At 39.1% G+C, this 21,805-nt stretch overlaps 1 protein-coding gene across 1 annotated transcript in view; it reads right to left on the bottom strand.

Moving 5' to 3' along the window:
• The window catches only part of Efcab5 (EF-hand calcium binding domain 5), a 112,592-nt gene extending 91,620 nt beyond the window's left edge, over positions 1-20,972 (bottom strand). Inside the window, exon 1 of the mRNA XM_052197376.1 lies at positions 20,500-20,972. Within this exon, the coding sequence (XP_052053336.1) occupies positions 20,500-20,882 (383 nt within the window). The 5' untranslated portion in view covers positions 20,883-20,972. The remainder of the gene's footprint in view (positions 1-20,499) is intronic.
• Positions 20,973-21,805: the final 833 nt, after the last annotated feature.

Here is a 21,805-nt window from a genome sequence, read left to right as displayed (position 1 = left end):
ATGAACTTCCAAATATAATCCAAAGGCATTTTAGATTGATCACGTCATTCCTTGAGGGAATGGATAACATTTCTGTTGCATATATTATTTTATGAGAATGCTTACACCAACCAAAAGAATTCTATACCATTCAACACAGTAACTTTGGGTAATAGAGAGTAGATGTAACCTACAAATGGATTCTAAATATAGCTCCCAGGATGGGAAGATAGCTCAGTTGGCAAAGAGCTTACCTTACAAGCTTGGTGATCTGAGTTAGATCCCCAGAACCCACATTAAACAGAGGAAAAGGAAGAAGAGGAAGAGAAGGAGGTGGAGGAGGTGGAGGAGCAGGAGGAAGGGAAGAAAAAAGAGAAGGAAGAAAAGAAAAGGTTAGGTGAACACTGTAGGAATGCACTTGTGATCCCGGCACTGAGGAGGTGGATTGCAGAAGCAGGTGGATTCCAGGGCTTTGCTAACCAGCCAGCCTCACCTACTTGATGAGTTTCTAGTCAGTGAGAGACTCTGTCTGAAAAAGGTGGAGAAGACCTAAGAAATAAAACCTGAGATTGACTTTTGGCCTCTGCATTTGTATGTGCATATGTGTAACATATGACTTAAAACCTTAAGTAACTGGTTAATCAGTGATAGATTTTTAAAAAAATGTTTATTAGTATTTTTTTTCCATTTCTGTTCTGTTTCCTCATCTTTCTTTTTTTTTATTCGACATAATTTATTTACATTTCAAATGATTTCCCCTTTTACATTTCAAATGATTTCCCCTTTTCTAGCCCCCCCACTCCCCGAAAGTCCCGTAAGCCCCCTTCTCTTCCCCTGTCCTCCCTCCCACCCCTTCCCACTTCCCCGTTCTGGTTTTGCCCAATACTGTTTCACTGAGTCTTTCCAGAACCAGGGGCCACTCCTCCTTTCTTCTTGTATCTCATTTGATGTGTGGATTTTTTGGGTATTCCAAAAAATGTGTGTGGTGGTTTTGGGTATTCCAGTTTTCTAGGTTAATAACCACTTATTAGTGAGTGCATACCATGATTCACCTTTTGAGTCTGTGTTACCTCACTTAGTATGATGTTCTCTAGCTCCATCCATTTGCCTAAGAATTTCATGAATTCATTGTTTCTAATGGCTGAATAGTACTCCATTGTGTAGATATACCACATTTTTTGCATCCACTCTTCTGTTGAGGGATACCTGGGTTCTTTCCAGCATCTGGCAATTATAAATAGGGCTGCTATGAACATAGTAGAGCATGTATCCTTATTACATGGTGGGGAATCCTCTGGATATATGCCCAGGAGTGGTATAGCAGGATCTTCTGGAAGTGAGGTGCCCAGTTTTCGGAGGAACCGCCAGACTGATTTCCAGAGTGGTTGTACCAATTTGCAACCCCACCAGCAGTGGAGGAGTGTTCCTCTTTCTCCACACCCTCTCCAACACCTGCTGTCTCCTAAATTTTTAATCTTAGCCATTCTGACTGGTGTAAGATGAAATCTTAGGGTTGTTTTGATTTGCATTTCCCTAATGACTAATGAAGTTGAGCATTTTTTAAGATGCTTCTCCGCCATCCGAAGTTCTTCAGGTGAGAATTCTTTGTTTAACTCTGTACCCCATTTTTTAATAGGGTTGTTTGGTTTTCTGGAGTCTAACTTCTTGAGTTCTTTATATATATTGGATATTAGCCCTCTGTCTGATGTAGGATTGGTGAAGATCTTTTCCCAATTTGTTGGTTGCCGATCTGAGAAACTTGAAGCAATCCCACTGAAATCAGGGACCAGACAAGGCTGCCCCCTTTCTCCTTATCTTTTCAATATTGTACTTGAGGTACTAGCTCGGGCAATTCGACAACATAAGGAGGTCAAAGGGATACAAATTGGAAAGGAAGAAGTCAAACTATCATTATTTGCAGACGACATGATAGTCTACCTAAGTGACCCAAAAAACTCCACTAGAGAGCTCCTACAGCTGATAAACAACTTCAGCAAAGTGGCAGGTTATAAAATCAACTCAAGCAAATCAGTGGTCTTCCTATACTCAAAGGATAAGCAGGCTGAGAAAGAAATTAGGGAAATGACCCCCTTCACAATAGCCACAAACAGTATAAAGTATCTTGGGGTGACTCTTACCAAACATGTGAAAGACATGTTTATGAGAAGAACTTCAAGACTCTGAAGAAGGAAATGGAAGAAGACCTCAAAAAATGGGAAAACCTCCCATGCTCATGGATCGGTAGAATCAATATAGTTAAAATGGCCATTTTGCCAAAAGCAATATACAGATTCAATGCAATACCCATCAAAATCCCAACTCAATTCTTCACAGAGTTAGAAAGAGCAATCATCAAATTCATCTGGAACAACAAAAAACCCAGGATAGCTAAAACTATTCTCAGCAACAAAAGAAAATCTGGGGGAATCAGTATCCCTGACCTCAAACAATACTATAGAGCAATAGTGTTAAAAACTGCATGGTATTGGTACAGTGACAGGCAGGAGGATCAATGGAACAGGATTGAAGATCCAGAAATGAACCCACACACCCATGGCCACTTGATCCTCGACAAAGAGGCTGAAAACATCCAATGGAAAAAAGATAGCCTTTTCAACAAATGGTGCTGGTTCAACTGGAGGTCAGCATGCAGAAGAATGCGAATTGATCCATCCTTGTCTCCTTGTACTAAGCTCAAATCCAAATGGATCAAGGACCTCCACATAAAGCCAGACACTCTGAAGCTAATAGAAAAGAAACTGGGGAAGACCCTTGAGGACATCGGTACAGGGAGAAAGTTTCTGAACAGAACACCAATAGCGTATGCTCTAAGAGCAACAATTGACAAATGGGACCTCATAAGTATTTTATGGTATTTTTTTGCTCGCTTATCTGGGTCTATGCCTGCAGAGGGCATCAGATCTATCGGAATTGGAGTTACAGACAGTTGTGAACCACTGGGTAGGTACTGGGAACTGAAATTCTGTCTTCTGTAAGAGGTATAAATAATCCTAACCACTGAGCCATTTCTCCAGCCCATCAGTGGCATTTGGATGTACTACTAATCAGGCCTATTTGGAGTTTTTACAATATAACAAATCCTCTATCATAATACTCTCATTAAATATTGATAATGAATTCTAGGGATTTCAAAATTAAGTATTCAGTACTCCAAATTAAAGGTAAGTGTGAAAATAAGATGACCCTTTCTCTCACAGTTATCAAGCATGAAGACTTATTTCCTAATAATCTTATGCATCTAAAAATTATTACAATGCATTTATGGTTGTATAAGGGATAGTTATATCATGTTAGGCATTATTATGACATGATTATTGATTTCATTTGGACATAAGGACATATGATTGTATGTCAGGTCGACAAGGGTTAGAGTGTGATGGTTATTCTCAGTTGTCAATTTGACTATATCTGGAATGAACTACAATCTAGAAATGGACAGCACACCTGATCCAGATCTTAGGGCAGGAAGACAACAGGCCTTTGATCCTCATTTTGAGGCTGGAAGCCACAGGCTTTGATCTGAATCTTGAGGTATGATGACACGTGCTTTGGATCTGGATCAACACAAGCCTTAAATCCAGATCTTGAAGTATAGCAGCAGATATATCCGCCTCTCCTTCCCTAAACAACCATATGTGTGTCCTTTTTGATCCATTAAGTCCAACTTGTGCTACCCATTCATTCATTTACCTGTGGCCTTCTACTGGACCTTGGTCAACATATATCAAAGGCTGTATTCTTAGAGGAAAACTGACCCTACCTTTCATAGCAGATGTCTATTACCAATACTTCCCCAAGCTGGCATGCACAGGGTCTGCATGGGTCTGCACCAGGTCATCTGCAATATGTTATGGCTATTAGCTTGATGATTTTGTTGGACTACTAGCTGTGTGTGGGTGTTTCTCTGACTTTTGCTTGTTCTTGAGACCCTTTTCCTCTTATTAGGTTGCCTTGTCTATCCTTGATAAGAAGGTCTTTACCTTGCCTTATTATATGCTATTTTGCAATGTTTGGCTATCTTCTCCTGGAGGCCTGTTTTTTTTTTTTTTTTCCTGAAGAGGACACAGAGGAGAGTGTCTGGGGGAAAGGTAGTTGGGAAGGCAGCTGGGAGAAGTGGATACTGTGGTTAGGGTGTATTGTATGAGAGAAGATTCTATTTTCAATAAAAGTTTTGAAATTTAATTAACTAATTAATTAAAAATAAAATTGTACAAATCATCCATGAAATGTTCTTTCAATTTAATAAAATCTGATTTTGTGATTCAAAAGTGAAAAAAAAAAAAGAAGTATAGCGACCATGCTTATAAAGATCTATAGTGAAAAGGAATTAAAGAAAATTTAGGTCCAGGCATGGTAGTACATGCCTTTAATTCTAGCACTTAGGAGACAGAGGCATGCAGATCTCTAAGTTCATGGCCATCCTGGTCAACAGAGCAAGTTCCAGAACATCCAAGCTTAGGCAATAAAAACAGAAAGATGTAATTGAATAAGGGGGGGTCTTGTTCCAGCCTCAGCAAGCAGCAGATCTTGGCAGCTTCTGTCACATGGTTCTGGCTTTAGAGTCACAAATAGAAGAAAGAAATTACGGAATCTCCTCCCTCCATGAAGAAGGAAAGTTGCTAAGTCCAGGCATGTGGCAGGAGTGTCCCTGCATGGAGGCCCAGAGAGGTCATTGTAAGAAGCTGTGAAAGACCATTGTGTGAAACTGTGAAGGGTCATTGTGTGAAGCTATGAAGTCGAAGTCTGGATTACCTTGGAGACCCTCAGAGGTAAGAGATACCTGCTGAGGAAAGCTAACAGGGAGTGGAATCAGCCAAGAGAAAGAAGTGTGTTGCAATCAACAAATCTGAAAGGAGGTGGAGATCTGCAGAACATTTTGACATTAGACCTGAAGATGCAGTGTTTGGAATTTGCCAAGCTGGTTTTTGGTCTTGCTTTGGTCCAGTGTTTCCTCACTATCCTATCCTGCCTTTCCTCTATTGTGAAACAGTAATGTATATCCTGTGCCATTGTATGTGGGAAGTATGTGATCTGGTTTTTCATTTTGATTTTATAAGGGATTATAGTTAAGAGATTGCATGAATTTCAGAAGGGAGTGAACTTTGGACTGTTAAACAAGTTTGAGATTGTTATAGACTATGGAAGAGTTTGAAGTTAGACTGACACATTTTTGTATTATCTTATGGCTATAAGCTTATGGGGGCCAGGGAGTAGAATGTGACGGTTTGAATAGATATGGCTCCAAAGACTTGTGTATTTGAATACTTGGACTTAGCAAGTGGGACTCTTAGGAGGTGTGGCCTTGTAAGAGTAGGTGTGGCCTTGTTGGAGAAAGTATTTCACTGTGGAGGTAGGCTTTGAGATCATAAATAGGTTTATATATATATATATATATTCTGCCCAGTGTGAGACAGTCTCTTTTGTTGCCTGGGGATTAAAATGTAGAACTAGACACCATGTCTGCCCACATGCTGCCATGCTTCCCATCATGACAATAAGGACTAAACGTATGTAACTGTAAGCCAGCCCCAATGAAATGTTTTCCTTTATAAGAGTTGTCTTGGTCACAGTATCTCTTCACAACAATGAAACCCTAAGACAACCAGGCACATTCCTAATAAGTTTCTAATAATATTGTGATAAAAATTTGACTTGTCTTCAAAGAGTTTGTAAGGACATGAATAATTCAGAGTGCTCAAAGGTAACATGAGCCTATAAGTGCTTCCAAAATAGAAGCACGTGATCTAGAACAGGTATGACAGCAGGTATCCAGAAGAAGTGGTACTAGAGGTAATTCCTGGAGGACAAAGCAAAATTAACCAGCTAGAGAAATGAGGACTAAGATATTTAAATAACGAAAGCTGGCACTCCATATTCCAGAAGAGGATACTGAGTTAATATTTGTAAAATAGTGAGAATGTGCAAAAAGAATGCAACCTCTCTGGCTGGGCTGGACAGTACTATCATTGCATGCTGGGTACCTCCCACACAGATTGACTACGTTTTGAAGTTGATATTGGTGGTGAGGATTTCCTATTTCTATATGAGGTGGTTGAGTCACTTTACTGGAGGAGTAAGAGAGAGGCAGAGGACATCACTAAAAGAATGTTCTATACAGGGCTGGAGTGAGATGAGAAAGTATCTGGTCTGATTGTATAGGAACAAGCTAGGACAAAGTATTTAAAAATCAGGGCAATTGTATTTCTGGCCTTCATTCCTTAGAGGCCAGAATCCCTGTTATAAATAAGCAAAGTTTATGTTCATTTGAGGATATCACTTATTGGATAGTAGAATTCCTCTGATGGTCGTAGGTGGTCTTTGGTGTTTCTGCTCTAAGATCATCTATCACTCTATCAGTTATTAGGCTAGTTATACAGCTCTGGCTGGAGTAGAATGATGTTATTCAGTATCAAGTTGCAGGATGAGATTTGGAGCAGTGGGATATCATTTAAGGGATATCATTTTACAGTCCATAAGTAGCTGATTTGTTTTGGAGACCAGGGTACTTGTACTCCAGCTGGCCTCAAACTAGCTAACTAGCCAAGGATTATCTTGAATTTCTGATTTTCCTGCCTCCATTTTGTAAGTGCTGGGATTATAGGTACATACCACCATGCCAAGTCTCTGGGACTCTGAGGATTGAGCCCATGTTTTGTAATGAAATACAGGCATTCTACCAGTTGAACTACATCCCTATCTTATATGCAACTAAATTTTAAAGTAATAATAGGATATGCACACCCTGAATGTATTTTATCAATTTATGCTAAACCAACTAGAGATTATAAGTTTAAAAAAAAAGGAATTGTTTGGATAAAACTCTTCGTAAATACCACTATAACAGAATTCAAATATCATTAGAAGTATTATCCTTACTTTTGGTAAAATATGCTTTACCAGATTGATTAAATCTATTTTCCAGTACATGTTGACAAACTGACTAATATTACTAATATCACCTGTGGAGAAGCACCTGCAGGATTTCCTCTCATTATGTAGTTTCAATTTGGCTCAGTACAGAGGTGGCAGCTGGTGCGGAGTGTGAGCAGACAGCTGCTTAGGAAGCCAGTCTCCTGGCAACTGAGGAAAGCCTGTACCGAGGGTGAAATACAGCCCTTCCATTGCCAAGTCCTAGCACTTGTAAAGATGTAAAGTTGTAAAGATGAATTAGATGTTCTGAGGCATTTTGTTGTGCATAATTTAAGTACTTTGAGGTAAATCTTAGAATCCTTTTCACATACCACAATCCAGTAGAAAATACACAACGGATTTTGGCATATGATCAATGTAAATTACTTGAATATTGCACAGGAGCTAATCTGTAGAAAATTGTAATAAATAAGATAAAGGCCTACATCTTTCTCCCTTTAAAATTGTACTTGTTTTTTGTGTCTCTAATGTTTGGCATTTGTACTGACTTGTCCTTCTCTCTCACATAGTTGTAATAGAGAAAGCAATTCTTTGGAATATCTTTTTAAGATTATTTCTCTTCATGGAATAAATGTTCTATCATTAATAAGTAATGCATAATTCACTGGCAAAACTCTCCAAAGATACCTTAGAGTATAGCAGGGATCACTCAGGTTATGAATTCATTAACAAGTGCAAGGATAATGAGAAGACCAAATTTTGGTTTTGTCCGTTCATTTGTTCGGCCTCCCCAGCGCTGAGGTTACAGGCTGGAGCTACACACCCCGCTCTCAGGACGCCCACATCCACTTTCCTGATCATTTGGACTGGTGTCTTAGGACTGTCTGTGTTGAGATTGATTGAGAACTAGGCCCTGCCTGTCGGAAATAATCTGAAATTCTAATATTAATAAGCTTCCCTGTTATTATTTAAATGTTTTCAGTTAAAAATGTTACACAGTATAATTTACTGTGTCAGTGTGCAGTTTTACAAATTCTAACACACTTACAAATATTTGAAGCTCCCAGGCTACTAAAAACTGGAATCTTATTTTAAGGGCAACTATTTTTCATTATTAAGTGTACATGTGTATTTACATGTTTGTACACAAAACAGTGGATGGAAACTTTCACATATAAATCCCCAAGTACTAGAGGAACCAGAGCCAGAAGGAAAGATAAAAGAAAAATCAAGCTATTGGAGGGGGGCAGGGCGGGGGAGCGAGCAGTGTGAACCCAACCTGCTTTATGGCTTTGCAAATTTGCATGCAAGGCTTGAAGATTAAAGTCCACCTGGGCTCTAGATCTACCTTTCAGAAACGTGATAAAAAGCAGTAAATTATATTGTGTATGTAAAACCAACAGACAGTAGAGATACCGTGTTTTTCAAGGGAATGTTTGCCACCATAAAAAGTATTCTACAGAAATAAAGGACTGCTCAGCCTGTTGTTGTGAGACACAAAACAGAGATGAGTAAATCTCCCTTTTTTTTCCCCCCCTGGGAAGGAGACAGATAAAAAAATTGAGTCAAAGTCATTTAGGTCTTGCCACCAGAAGTTAAACTCTCGATAAACCCACAATCATTTTGCCTTCTTCTGATGAAGAGAAATAAGGAAAAAATATTCACTCCTAAAGCGAAGGGACTTTGTCAGTAGTCTGTAATGGACTTAGGAAACATAAGACAGAGGTTGAAGGATTTTAAAGCAGGACTAAACTTCATGAAGATTTCTGAGTGCCAAGAGCTTTAAGTCAGTAGGCATCGGGAGTGGAATATGCTGTTGAAAAGCATCCATGGGCTGCCTGAATAGACTACAAATGCCTGGCACTGGTGTTGCCTGCATACAATAGATTTTGGACTTTTGCCAGAGGGATATGAAGTTCTAATCCTAGTGATCCAGACAAAGCCTTTGATTACTTTAACTCTTTCATGGAATTCCTACAGTTTCTCCAGTAGAAACTAAGCAAGGCTGGAGAGACGACTTAGGGGTTGGGAGTGTTTGCTGACCTTGCAGAAGACTGGGATTTGTTTCCCAGCACCTATGCCAGGCAGCTCATACCTGCCTATAACTCTAGCCCCAAGGGATTCAACACTCTCTTCTGGCCTCCAAAAGCACCTGAACACGCACAGTGTATGCATGCTTGTATATACATGCCAGCACACACATCCACACAAAGAGACTAAGGCTCTTATTCTACCTCAAGAAGGCCTGAAACATTCAAATTCCCAGCTCTAGAAACACCAGTGAAACAAGCTTGTCTTCGTGTGTCATGTGTGTCATGACAAAGGATCCTAGACCAGGGTCTTGGTGTGTCCATTTCCTCATTCTTAGTATAGCTTCTGATAAATGACAAGTGTCTAATTTTATGTACTGCTTGAAGTTTGCATTTGTCTCAGACAGGAGGAAATGCTTGTCAAGAATTTTATTTACAGCCTTAAGCATCAATTCCCAAATTGTAAGGTTTTTTTTTTTTGTTTTGTTTTGTTTTTTCAAATAGGAATAGATCTAGATGCAACCCTAGCATCATCACTCAGCAAGAACTGATGCTGAAGAGAAGTGTTCTTTAAACTACTTATTAAATTCAATGGCATTGCTTCCGGCACACTGGTGGAACTTTTCACTAGTACTAAACTCTCTTCATTTGGTTTCTTCTTGCCTAATAACCTGTAGCAGGACTTATTTTAAATACATTCCCAGAGGACCTGATTCAGAAAAACCTAAGGAATAATGCAGGAATCTGAACTTTTGGGACATGTGGATGTTGATATGAAATCCAGGGCCTTGTGTATAGAATCTTTACTTTTAACCAAGCACCCTAGATAGGGAATCACACTTTCTAAACCATTCTTTCTATTGAAAAGACATTTCACTTCCATATTGTACTGTTTATCTTTAGTTGCCAACTTGACACAACCTAGAATCATCTCAAAGAAGAAGCTTCAATTGAGGAGTTGTCTATATCAGAGAGATCAATAGGATTATCATGCTTACTAAGTGATACAGGAGGGCACAGACCACTGAGGGTGGCACTATTCCTTAGACAAGCTGTTTTGGGATAATAAGGTAAATAGCATGAGCTAGTGAACAAGCCAGATGGTAAGCAGTGCTCCTCTGTTGCTTCTGATAGCGAGCCGCATTCCTCCACAGTGTGTGCTTTTGCTTTCTGTCTGCATTCCTGCTTTGACTTTCTTCAACTGCAGACTGATCCAGCAATATAAGCCAAAGAAATCTTTTTTTCCTCTAAGTTTATTTTGGTTAGATAATTTTATTATAGCAACAGAAAGCAAACTAGAACACACACGTAAAACCCAGGAGTTCTCTTACACAGGTATATATATATATATATATATATATATATATATATATATATATATATATATATATATATATAATTTTAAAAGAATTATTAGTGCTTAAGTGTGTAGCTCAGTGTTAGGGACAGAGTGCTTGTCTAGCATCCTCAAGGTTCAGGGTTGGTTACAACCTTAGTACTACCAATAAATAAAATAATAAAATTTCATGTACACACATATAATTAGTTGTGTACCCTGTAGAGAAGACACTTAATATGACACAAATAATTTTAGGTTTCTTTTTTTTTTAAAGATTTATTTATTTATTTCATGTATCTGACTACACTATCGCTGTCTTCAGAAACACAAGAAGAGGGCATCAGATCCCATTAAGGTGGTTGTAAGCCACCATGTGGTTGCTGGGAATTGAACTCAGGACCTGTGGAAGAGCAGTCAGTGCTCTTAACTGCTGAGCCATTTCTCCAGGCTGAATTTTAGTCTTCTTAACCAATTTTGGTGTAGGTTTATATACCAGAAGACATTCAGAGGAAAATATGGAGATTTGGGGAGAGGTTTTGAGCTTTGAGGTATACTGTTCTTTAGATCTTGGTGAGACCTTATAAATATTATTTATATTAGGGTTCAGTAAACTAAACCAAACCCACTCACAGGTTGGCTTTATGTGACTAGAAATCTGGTATATACATTTTGAAGAGATATTTTTTCAAATCAAAAGAATACTAATATTTTGTGGCATGTGAAAATTATGAGAAATTTGGATTTCATGACCCATAAACAGTTTCAAAGGCACGCAGTCATGCTGACTCATTTCTCTGTTGTCTGTCACTGCTTTTGTACAAGAACAGCAACACTGAGCAGTCATGACTCAATATGCCAAGCAAAAATATTTCAACGTTTATGTAACCAACTGTGCCAATATTTTCATGATTTTGAGTCATGGCTTAAAAAGGTTTTATCTGTATCAGAGGAGGAATAGAAAAAGTGGAGATGGAGAAGAAACAGGAATAAGTAATGAAGGGTGGGAATGGGTGATAAGGTCCCAGGGAAACCCACAACTTAGTACACTAATTAAAAATAAATTGTAAAAAAGTAAAAAGTCTTCCTTGGTGTAAATAAAAAATTTCAAATCATGATTTTCAGGGCTAGTAAAATGGCTCAGAGGTTAAGAACCCAGGTTTGATTTCTAGTATCCAAAATGGTGGCTCACAAGCATCTGTAACTTCAGTTCGGGAGCATCTGATGTGCTCTTCTGACCTTCGTAGGCACCAGGCATACATGTCGTGCCCTGACATACATACAGGCAAAATACTCATGCACATAAAACAAACAAACAAACATACCCTAGTTTCTTCGGAGCTTGTTTTTGTTAATGTTTTGTTTGAGACAAAGTTTTACTCTGTAGCCCAGGCTGTCCTTCCTGAAACAAGCTATGTAACTCAGACTAGCCTCAGACTTGCGATGATCCTACTGTCTTACTCTTTCATACTTTCTCAAATGTTGACTGCAAGTGTGCATCACCATGCCAAGCTTTCTTCTGTCTTAGTATGACCTCCTTTAATACATAAACAGCTTTGGATAAATCTAAAAACTGATCTGTGTTTTATACTCAAGGTTTGTTTCACTATTATTTTGAGGCCTCTTCTATATAAATTATAGGATAAAGCAAATCAATAACTATGTCAATGTTACTGGGAGCCCAAATTTTCAGAGTTGAAAAAAAAAATCCCAAAGCTGGCACCATTATGCATACCTATAATCCCAATATCCAGGTGGTTGAGGCTAGGATGTCCATATTAGACAAATACTCTGCCCCTGAGTGAATCCCCAGCCCCTACATTATTATCAATATACTATTTTAATTAATTCTTCAGGAGTTTCATACATGTATAAAATGTATTTTAATAACATTTATCCCTAACTCCTCCTAGTTCCACCCTCACCTCACCTGACCCAATTTGGGGTTATTTATTCATATTTTTTATATGATGCATTGAGTCCAGTTTGAGCTGCCCATATACTCACAGGTGTGCACCCACCCCATGACAACCTACCGGGGGCCACATCCTTAAGAAAACCGTTTCTCAGGGGCTGAAGAAGAAAAATGTCTCAGCAATTGGAAAGACACTGACTGTTCTTCCAGAGGACCCAGTTCAAATCCCAGCACCCACATGGCAGGTCATAACTGTCTGTAACTCTAAGATCTGACGCTCATATAGACACATGTGCAGGCAGAACATTAATCACATAAAATAAAGTAAATAAATTAAAAGAAAACTGTCTCTCCTCTCCCAAGAAGCCATCAACTGTCAAGAACTCCTCATCTAGGGTCCTACATATTATTTTTGTTGTAAGACAATATTTGATTTTAGATCTAAATAGAATGAACATGTAAAGTAAGTTGCTGATAGTGAAGCAAGTGAGGTCGTAATACAGAGAAGCATTTCTACTAAAGCAAGAAAGACATGAATGTGCTGACAGCCACCACTGTGCACTCCTGAATTAGAGGTAATACTCAATGCAAGTAGGTAAGAGAAAGATGTCAGAGGCATGAAAATTGACAATGAAAAAGGAAGAGTAGTGTTTGAAAATGGCAGCATTGTTTCCCTAGAAAAGCCCACACAGCAACTTAATTTTACTATTAAACTCAGTAAGACAACAGAGAACAAAGGTTTATAGAAATTAATAATTGCTTTAGATCTCTGGTGGTGCAAACCGCCAGGGTTCTGCCTGCACTCAGGAACTGAGCACATAGGCGGTTTGTCTGCCAGCCCGCCGGGCGCGGAGCCTGTGTCCTGCCCAGTGAGCCGTGGAAGGAGAGAAGCCCCGCGGCCATACTCGCTACCTGCCAGGACAGAAAAGGGTCACTAGGTAATGTATCACCCTGAGCTTTAGATTTCTGGTGGTGCAAACTGCCAGGGGTCTGCCTGCACTCAGGAACTGAGCACACAGGCGGTTCATCTGCAAGCCAGTCCATCTCGGGACCTGTGTCCTATGTGAGAATCAACAGAGGGAGTGACCTCCACCACAACACAACATCTTCGCTCCATAATAGAGCAGACAGAGAACACCTGATTGACCTTGACAACCTAAGTATAACATTGCTTGAGGCAAGACTGAGAAGGGCTCCAAAGGCACAAAAGAGGAAGGCAACACTTCAGTAATCTGTGCCAGAGGAAACCCAGTCATCCAGTGTTGCAGAGATAACCTTAAAGATCCACAGTAGGTTGAAGCACCAGCCAGTGACAATAAGACCATCTAACACCTGGGAGAACTAGATGGCTAAAGGCAAATGTAGGAACATTACTAACAGAAACCAAGGCGTTATGGCAGCATCTGAACCCAATTCTCCAACAATAGCAAGTCCTGGATACCCCAACACATCAAAAAACAAGATTTGGATTTAAAAATCACTGGTCATGATGCTGGTACAGGAACACATGAAGGACATACTTAAAGAAATTCAGGAGAAAATGGATCAAAAATTAGAAGCCCTTACAAGGGAAACACAAAAATCAATGAAAGAAATTCAGGAGAATACAAAAGCCAATAAGGAGGAAATGCAAAAATCACTTAAAGAAATACAGGATAACTTTGATCAACAGGCAGAAGTCATGAAAGGGGAAACACAAAAATCTCTTAAAGAATTAGAGGAAAACACAAACAAGCAAATGATGGAACTGAGCAAAAACTTCCAGGAACTAAAAACAGAATTAGAAACAACTAAGAAAGCACAAAGGGAGACAACTTTGGAGATAGAAAACCTTGGGAAGAAATCAGGGACCATAGACACAAATATCAACAACAGAATACAAGAGATAGAAGAAAGAATCTCAGATGCCGAAGATACCATAGAAACCATGGACTCAACAGTTAAAGAAAATGCATTGATGAGAGTGAAGATTTACAACTTAAAGGGCCAGCAAATATCTTCAACAAAATTATGGAAGAAAACTTCCCTAACCTAAAGAGAGAGATGCCCGTGAATATGCAAGAAGCCTACAGAACTCCAAACAGACTGGACCAGAACAGAAATACCTCCCGTCACATAATAATCAAAACCCCGAATGTACTAAACAAAGAAAAAATACTTAGGGCAGTAAGAGAAAAAGGGCAAGTAACATATAAAGGAAAACCTATCAGAATTACACCAGATTTCTCACCAGAGACCATGAAAGCTAGAAGATCCTGGGCAGAGCTCATGCAGATTCTAAGAGCACACAAATGCCAGCCAAGACTACTATACCCAGCGAAACTCTCAATTACTATAGATGGAGAAACCAAGATATTCCATGACAAAACCAAATTTACACAATATCTTTCCACAAACCCTGCCCTACAAAGGATAATAGGGGGAAAACACCATTACAACAAGAGAAACTATACCCTGGAAAAAGCAGGATATTAAACTTCTTTCATCAAACCCAAAGAAGATAACCACACATGTATAAAATTAAAATAAAAAATGATAGGAAGCAATAACCACTACTCCTTAATATCTCTTCACATCAATGGACTCAATTCCCCAATAAAAAGACATAGACTAACAGACTGGTTATGTAAACAGGACCCTACATTTTGCTGCATACAGGAAACACAACTCAGTGTCAAAGACAAAAACTACCTTAGAGTAAAAGGTTGGAAGACAATTCTACAAGCAAATGGTCCCAGGAAACAAGCCGGAGTTGCCATTCTAATATCAGATATAATTGACTTTCAACGTAGTGTCATCAAAAGAGACATGGAAGGTCACTTCTTGCTGGTCAAAGGAAAAATCCAACAAGAAGAACTCTCAATCCTGAACATCTATGCTCCAAATACAAGGGTGCCCTCATTCATAAAAGAAACTTTACTAAAGCTCAAAGCACACATTGCACCTAACACAATAATTGTGGGTGACTTCAACACTCCACTCTCACCAATGGACTGATCAGGAAAACAGAAACTAAACAGGGAGACAGTGAAACTAATTGAAGCTTTGGACCAATTGGAGTTAACAGATATATATATAGAACTTTTCATCCCAAAGCAAAAGAATATACCTTTTTCTCAGCACCTCATGAGACCTTCTCCAAAATAGATCATATAGTTGGTCACAAGACAGACCTCAACAAATATAAGAAGACTGAAATAATCCCATGCCTCCTATCAGATCACTATGGAGTAAAAGTGGTCTTTAATAACAATAAAAACAACAGAAAGCCCAAATACACATGGAAACTGAACAATACTCTACTCAATGATACCTTGGTCAAGGAAGAAATAAAGAAATCAAAGATTTCTTAGCATTTAATGAAAATGAAGGCACAACATACACAAATCTATGGGACACAATGAAAGCAGTGCTAAGAGGAAAACTCATAGCTTTGAGTGCCTCCAAAAAGAAAATGGAGAGAGCATACACTAGAAGATTAATGGAACAAGTGAAAGCCCTGGAACAAAAGGAAGCTAATTCACCCAGGAGCAGAAGAAGACAGGAAATCATCAAACTCAGGGCTGAAATTAATCAAGTAGAAACCAAGAGAACCATACAAAGAATCAACAAAGCCAAAAGCTGGTTCTTTGAAAAAATCAACAAGATAGATAAACCCTTAGCCAGACTAACCAAAGGGCAAAGAGAAAGTATCCAAATTAACAAAATTAGAAATGAAAACGGGGATATTACAACAGAAACCGAGGAAATTCAAAAAATCATCAGATCCTACTACAAAAACCTGTACTCAACACAACTGGAGAATCTGGAAGAAATGGACATTTTCTTAGACAGATACCAATTACCAAAATTAAACCAGGATCAAATAGACCATCTAAACAGACCCATAACCCCTAAAGAAATAGAAGGGGTCATAGATAGCCTTCCAACCAAAAAAGCACAGGACCATATGGTTTCAGTGCAGAATTCTATCAGACCTTCAAAGAAGACTTAACACCAATACTCTTCAAACTTTTCCACAAAATAGAAACAGAAGGAACACTACTCAACTCCTTCTTCGAAGCCACTATTACACTGATACCAAAACCACACAAAGATCCAACTAAGAAAGAGAATTTCAGGCCAATTTCCCTTATGAATATCGATGCAAAAAGACTAAATAAAATTCTTGCCCACCGTATCCAAGAACACATCAAAACGATCATCTACCATGATCAAGTAGGCTTCATCCCAGGGATGCAGGGATGGTTCAATATAAGGAAATCCATAAATGCTATCTACTACATAATAAACAAACTCAAAGAAAAAAACCACATGATCATTTCATTAGATGCTAAAAAGGCATTTGACAAAATTCAGCATCCTTTCATGCTAAAAGTCTTGGAAAGGACAGGAATTCAAGGCCCATATCTAAACATAGTAAAAGCAATATACAGCAAACCGGTAGCCAACATCAAACTAAATGGAGAGAAACTTGAAGCAATCCCATTAAAATCAGGGACTAGATACGGCTGCCCCCTCTCTGCATATCTTTTCAATATAGTTCTTGAAGTCCTAGCTAGAGCAATTAGACAACATAAGGAGGTCAAAGGGATACAAATTGGAAAGGAAGAAGTCAAACTATCACTATTTGCAGATGATATGATAGTATACTTAAGTGACCCTAAAAACTCTACTAGAGAACTCCTACAGCTGATAAACAACTTCAGCAAAGTGGCTGGCTACAAAATCAACGCAAGCAAATCAGTAGCCTTCATATATTCAAAGGATAAGCAGATTGAGAAAGAAATTAGGGAAATGACTCCCTTCACAATAGCTACAAACAGCATAAAGTATCTTGGGGTGACTCTAACCAAACAAATGAAAGACCTATATGACAAGAACTTCAGATCTCTGAAGAAGGAAATCGAAGAAGATCTCAGAAAAATGGAAAAATCTTCCATGCTCGTGGATTGGCAGGATTAATATAGTTAAAATGGCCATCTTGCCAAAGGCAATCTACAGATTCAATGCTATCCCCATAAAAATCCCAACCCAGTTCTTCATAGAGCTAGAAAGAGCAATTCTCAAATTCATCTGGAATAACAAAAAACCCAGGATAGCTAAAACCATTCTCAACAGTAAAAGAACTTCAGGGGGATTCAGTGTCCCAGACTTTGAACTTTACTACAGAGCAATAGTGATAAAAACTGCATGGTATTGGTACAATGTCAGGCAAGCGGATCAATGGAATAGGATTGAAGACCCAGAAATGAACCAACACACCTATGGTCACTTGATCTTCGACAAAGGAGCTGAAAGCATCCAGTGGAAAAAAGATAGTCTTTTCAACAAATGGTGCTGGTTCAATTGGAGGTCAGCATGCAGAAGAATGCGAATCGATCCATTCTTATTTCCTTGTACTAAGCTCAACTCCAAATGGATCAAGGACCCCCACATAAAACCTGACACACTGAAACTAATAGAAAAGAGACTTCGGAAGACCCTTTTGGACATAGGCACAGGGGAAAAGTTCCTGAATAGAACACCAATAGCTTATGCTCTAAGATCAAGAATTGACAAATGGGACCTCATAAAACTACAAAGTTTCTGAAGGCAAAGGACACTGTCAAAAGGACAAAACATCAACCAACAGATTGGGAAAGGATCTTCACCAACCCTAAATCTGACAGAGGGCTAATATCTAATATATACAAAGAACTCAAGAAGGTAGAACCCAGAGAACCAAATAACCCCATTAAAAAGTGGGGTATGGAACTAAACAAAGAATTTTCACATGAAAAACTTCAGAGAGCTGAGAAACACCTTAAGAAATGTTCAACATCATTAATCATTAGGGAAATGCAAATCAAAACCACCCTGAGATTTCCCCTCACACCAGTCAGAATGGTTAAGGTCAAAAACTCAGGAGACAGCAGGTGTTGGCGAGGATGTGGAGAAAGAGGAACACTCCTCCACTGCTGGTGGGATTGCAAGATGGTGCAACCACTTTGGAAATCAGTCTGGCGGTTCCTCAGAAAACTGGGCATGACACTTCCTGAGGACCCTGCTATACCACTCCTGGGCATATATCCAGAGGATTCTTCAGCATGCAATAAGGATACATGCTCCACTATGTTCATAGCAGCCCTATTTCTAGTAGCCAGAAGCTGGAAAGAACCCAGGTGTCCTTCAATGGAGGAATGGATACAAAAAATATGGTATATTTACACAATGGAGTACTATTCAGCCATTAGAAACAATGAATTCATGAAATTCTTAGACAAATGGATGGAGCTGGAGAACATCATACTAAGTGAGGTAACCCAGTCTCAAAAGATCAATGATGGTATGCACTCACTGATAAGTGGATATTAGCCTAGAAACTTTGAATACCCAAGACATAATCCACAAATTAAATGATGTCCAAAAAGAATGGAGGAGTGGCCCCTGGTTCTGGAAAGACTCAGTGCAAGAGTACAGGGGAATTCCAGAACAGGGAAGTGGGAAGGAGTAGAGGGAGGAACAGGGGGAGGGAAGAGGGCTTATGGGACTTGTGGGGAGTGGGGACCCAGAAAAGGGAAAATCATTTGCAATGTAAATAAAAAATATATTAAAAAAAAGAAAAAAAGAAAAAAATGTACAGCAAAGGGAAATGTTTAAAAAAGATGAATATTTAAATAAAAAGACATCATATAAAAAAGAAATTAATAATTTTCATTACTTCAGACTACTGCCAGACCCCCCAAAATGTAATGAAAGAAGACCCCTTGTAATAAGAACAAAATTTATGTGATAACCTGTAGCAAATCAAAGAATAAATGTGGATACCTATACCTAAAAACCTTTAAGGCAACAGAGATGGGTACAGAAGAAGACAAGCGAATGTAGACATGCTTGTCCTTGTTAAAGGCATTCCCCTGGGCATGGGATTGTCTCAGTAGGTCTTAGTGGCATGGCTAAGAAGCCATTCTTAAAAGAATAAAGTTGGATCTGCATCTTACAGATTACACTAACATAAATTAAAAATGGATCAATATTTAAAATAAAAATCATCATAATGGGTGTGATGCTGCATGCCTTCAACTCCAGCCTTTGGAGGCAGAGGCAGGTGGATCTCTGTGAGTTCAAGGCCAGCTTGGTCGATATGGCAAGTCCCAGGCCAAGCAGGGCTGTATAGTGAGACTCTGTCTTAAAAAAAAAATTCAGTACCAGAAGAATATGTGGGCAAATTCTTGTAATATTTTAATAGGTGGATATAATTGAAATAGTAGAATATAATAGAAATAATTTCTTTAATAGAAATAAACTGAGAATTCATATTTGTACTTGCTAATGTATACATAAAAATAATCTCTGTAAGGACTCACAATAACGGTTGTTCACAGCAGATATAGACAGAGGACAAGAGAAGGAAAACATTGCACTGTGTAACTTTTGTTTTGTTTTGTTTTGTTTTTGAGACAGGTTTTCATTATGTAGCCCTGGCTGTCCTGGAACTCTCTCTACAGACCAGGCTGGCATCAAACTCACAGAAATCCACCTGCCTCTGTCTCCTAAGTGGTAGAACTAAAGGTATGTGCATCGTGCCTGGCTTACTATACAACTTTTTAAAATATACATTTTAACTTTTGAATTAGGTTACTCTCTAGTGCAGTGAGGCTATAGACAAATATACAGTTGAAGTCCTAATATGACAATCACATCCAAGTAACTAACTAGGTGTGGAGGCGTAGGCTATAATCCCAGCATTTGGGAGGCAGAGGCAAAGAGATTCCAGTGAGGCCGACCTGGACTACACAGTGAATTTAATTAAGCCCAGTGCGAACTGCAAAGTAAAACTCAGTCTCAATAAACACAAAACAAATAGACTCATTTTAATTTGTTCCTCCTTGCAGTGCTTTGAAAAATGTAAATCATAGTAGAAACTCAAAAAATATAGAGCCTTATTATGTAACCTTGAATTTGCTTTGCGCACATAGCTTAGCAACAGAAACAAAAGATACCCTACCTCAAAAAGGTAGAGGGTGAGTGTGAACTGACCCCCAAAAGTTGTCCTCTGACCTCCAACATGTGCCACAGGCATGTGCACCTCCCCCCCGCCCCCCGCCCCACATACTAATTACAAAAGAGAAAGATGTGTATTATGTAAAGTAATTTTTCCACTCATTAAAACCATTAAAAGGAAACTGAATTAGCCTCAGTTCTCAAGTGCCAGGATCACCAGTGCAAGCCACACCTCTGCCACCCCACTCCAGCCAACAAGTGTTTCCTAACTATAAAATCATTTCTTTCAAGTTCTGTCTGTATTCACAGTTGTTCTACCAGCTTTTCAGTGTAAGAAGAAACTTAGCCCAGCAGAACCGTACCTGTTGCTGATCGTATCAGGAACATGTACCTTCAGTTCTTCTGTGACCTCTTTCATCACCCTCTGGTAGCCAGACATTCCTGGGTCTTTGATATAATGAGTATTGTGTCTCATTAAGTATTCCCCCAAATAATTAATTGGATCAAACTTGGTTGGGATGTCAGCTTGGCTCAGAAGCTTCTTCTTCTCCACCTGCATCAGCATTTGTTCCACTCCAGGAACCAAGGTGGGTAGAAGCTTGTCCAGCAAGTACGCCCGGGTAGTGAGGGTCATGCTGTCAGTATTGAACCACTCTTTAGCCAGCTCGTCCCTAGGAAGCTTTTTTGTAACCTTCTTTTCCTGTTCCTTCTTCAGTTTATCATTCTCTAATATTTTATGATGCATGGCCTGGGCTCTTTCCTCTATCCTCAAATTAAGATTTTTCTTCCACGGCAGGTGTACTTTGGACCTCAGATCACTTTCATCTATACCAAGAATCACTTTTGCGGGTTTTTTAAGCCCAACGTTCCTGGAAACTGCACGGGAGTCCTTTGTTGAACCAGCTGAGAAGAAAAAAAATTAAATAAATAAATGTAAGACGTACTAGGAATGTCGTGCTGCAGATGGTTCGGCAGCTGAGCATTCACACTGTTCTTGCAGAGGACCCTGGTGGGGTCCCAGGACAAATTTCCCAGGGACCTGTAACCACTGCTCCAGAGAGATCAGATGTCTTAGGCACCTGCAGGCACCTATACTTGTATGCACCTGTCCACACACAGATACACATGCACATAACTTTTAATTAGAAAATATAATTTTTAATTAGAAAAATACTCAAAAAAGAATTTAATTTGTGACTTTAGAATACAGCTAACAACAATAAAAACCTCAAATGATTTCACATTCTTTTATGTGATTTACCTGAACACCATCAAAACAAAAGCTGAAGGACAATCACTTGAACCATAAAAGCCTCTGCTATTGGCATAATCAGGAGTCAGTTAAGCAACTCAGAGCCTTTATTATATAATTCACTTGTTGCTACTTTGTGTGCTCTTTATCTCCAAGATGGACCTCCAACTCCATCCAGCTCTGGTCCCTTTCTCCCACTCCCCCCACCTTCCTCCCTCATTTTCTCCTCCCGCTTCTTCCTTCCTTTCTTCATATGACTATATTAGAGATGTGAAGCAGGAGGTAAAGTAGGAAGAAAAACAGAAGACACAGGAGGGAGATGAGGTCCTTTCAAGTCAGAGGAGGTGGAATGAGCTAAGATATTTCAGAGGGCACAGTAAATGGGAGATACTCCATCTAAGGGCTTCCATCGCCCA

This window comes from Apodemus sylvaticus, chromosome 10 (genome assembly GCF_947179515.1).
Source record: "Apodemus sylvaticus chromosome 10, mApoSyl1.1, whole genome shotgun sequence".
Taxonomy (NCBI): Eukaryota; Metazoa; Chordata; class Mammalia; order Rodentia; family Muridae; genus Apodemus; species Apodemus sylvaticus.
Note: the sequence above shows the minus strand (reverse complement) of the source record. Positions and strands in the feature narration are given on the sequence as shown.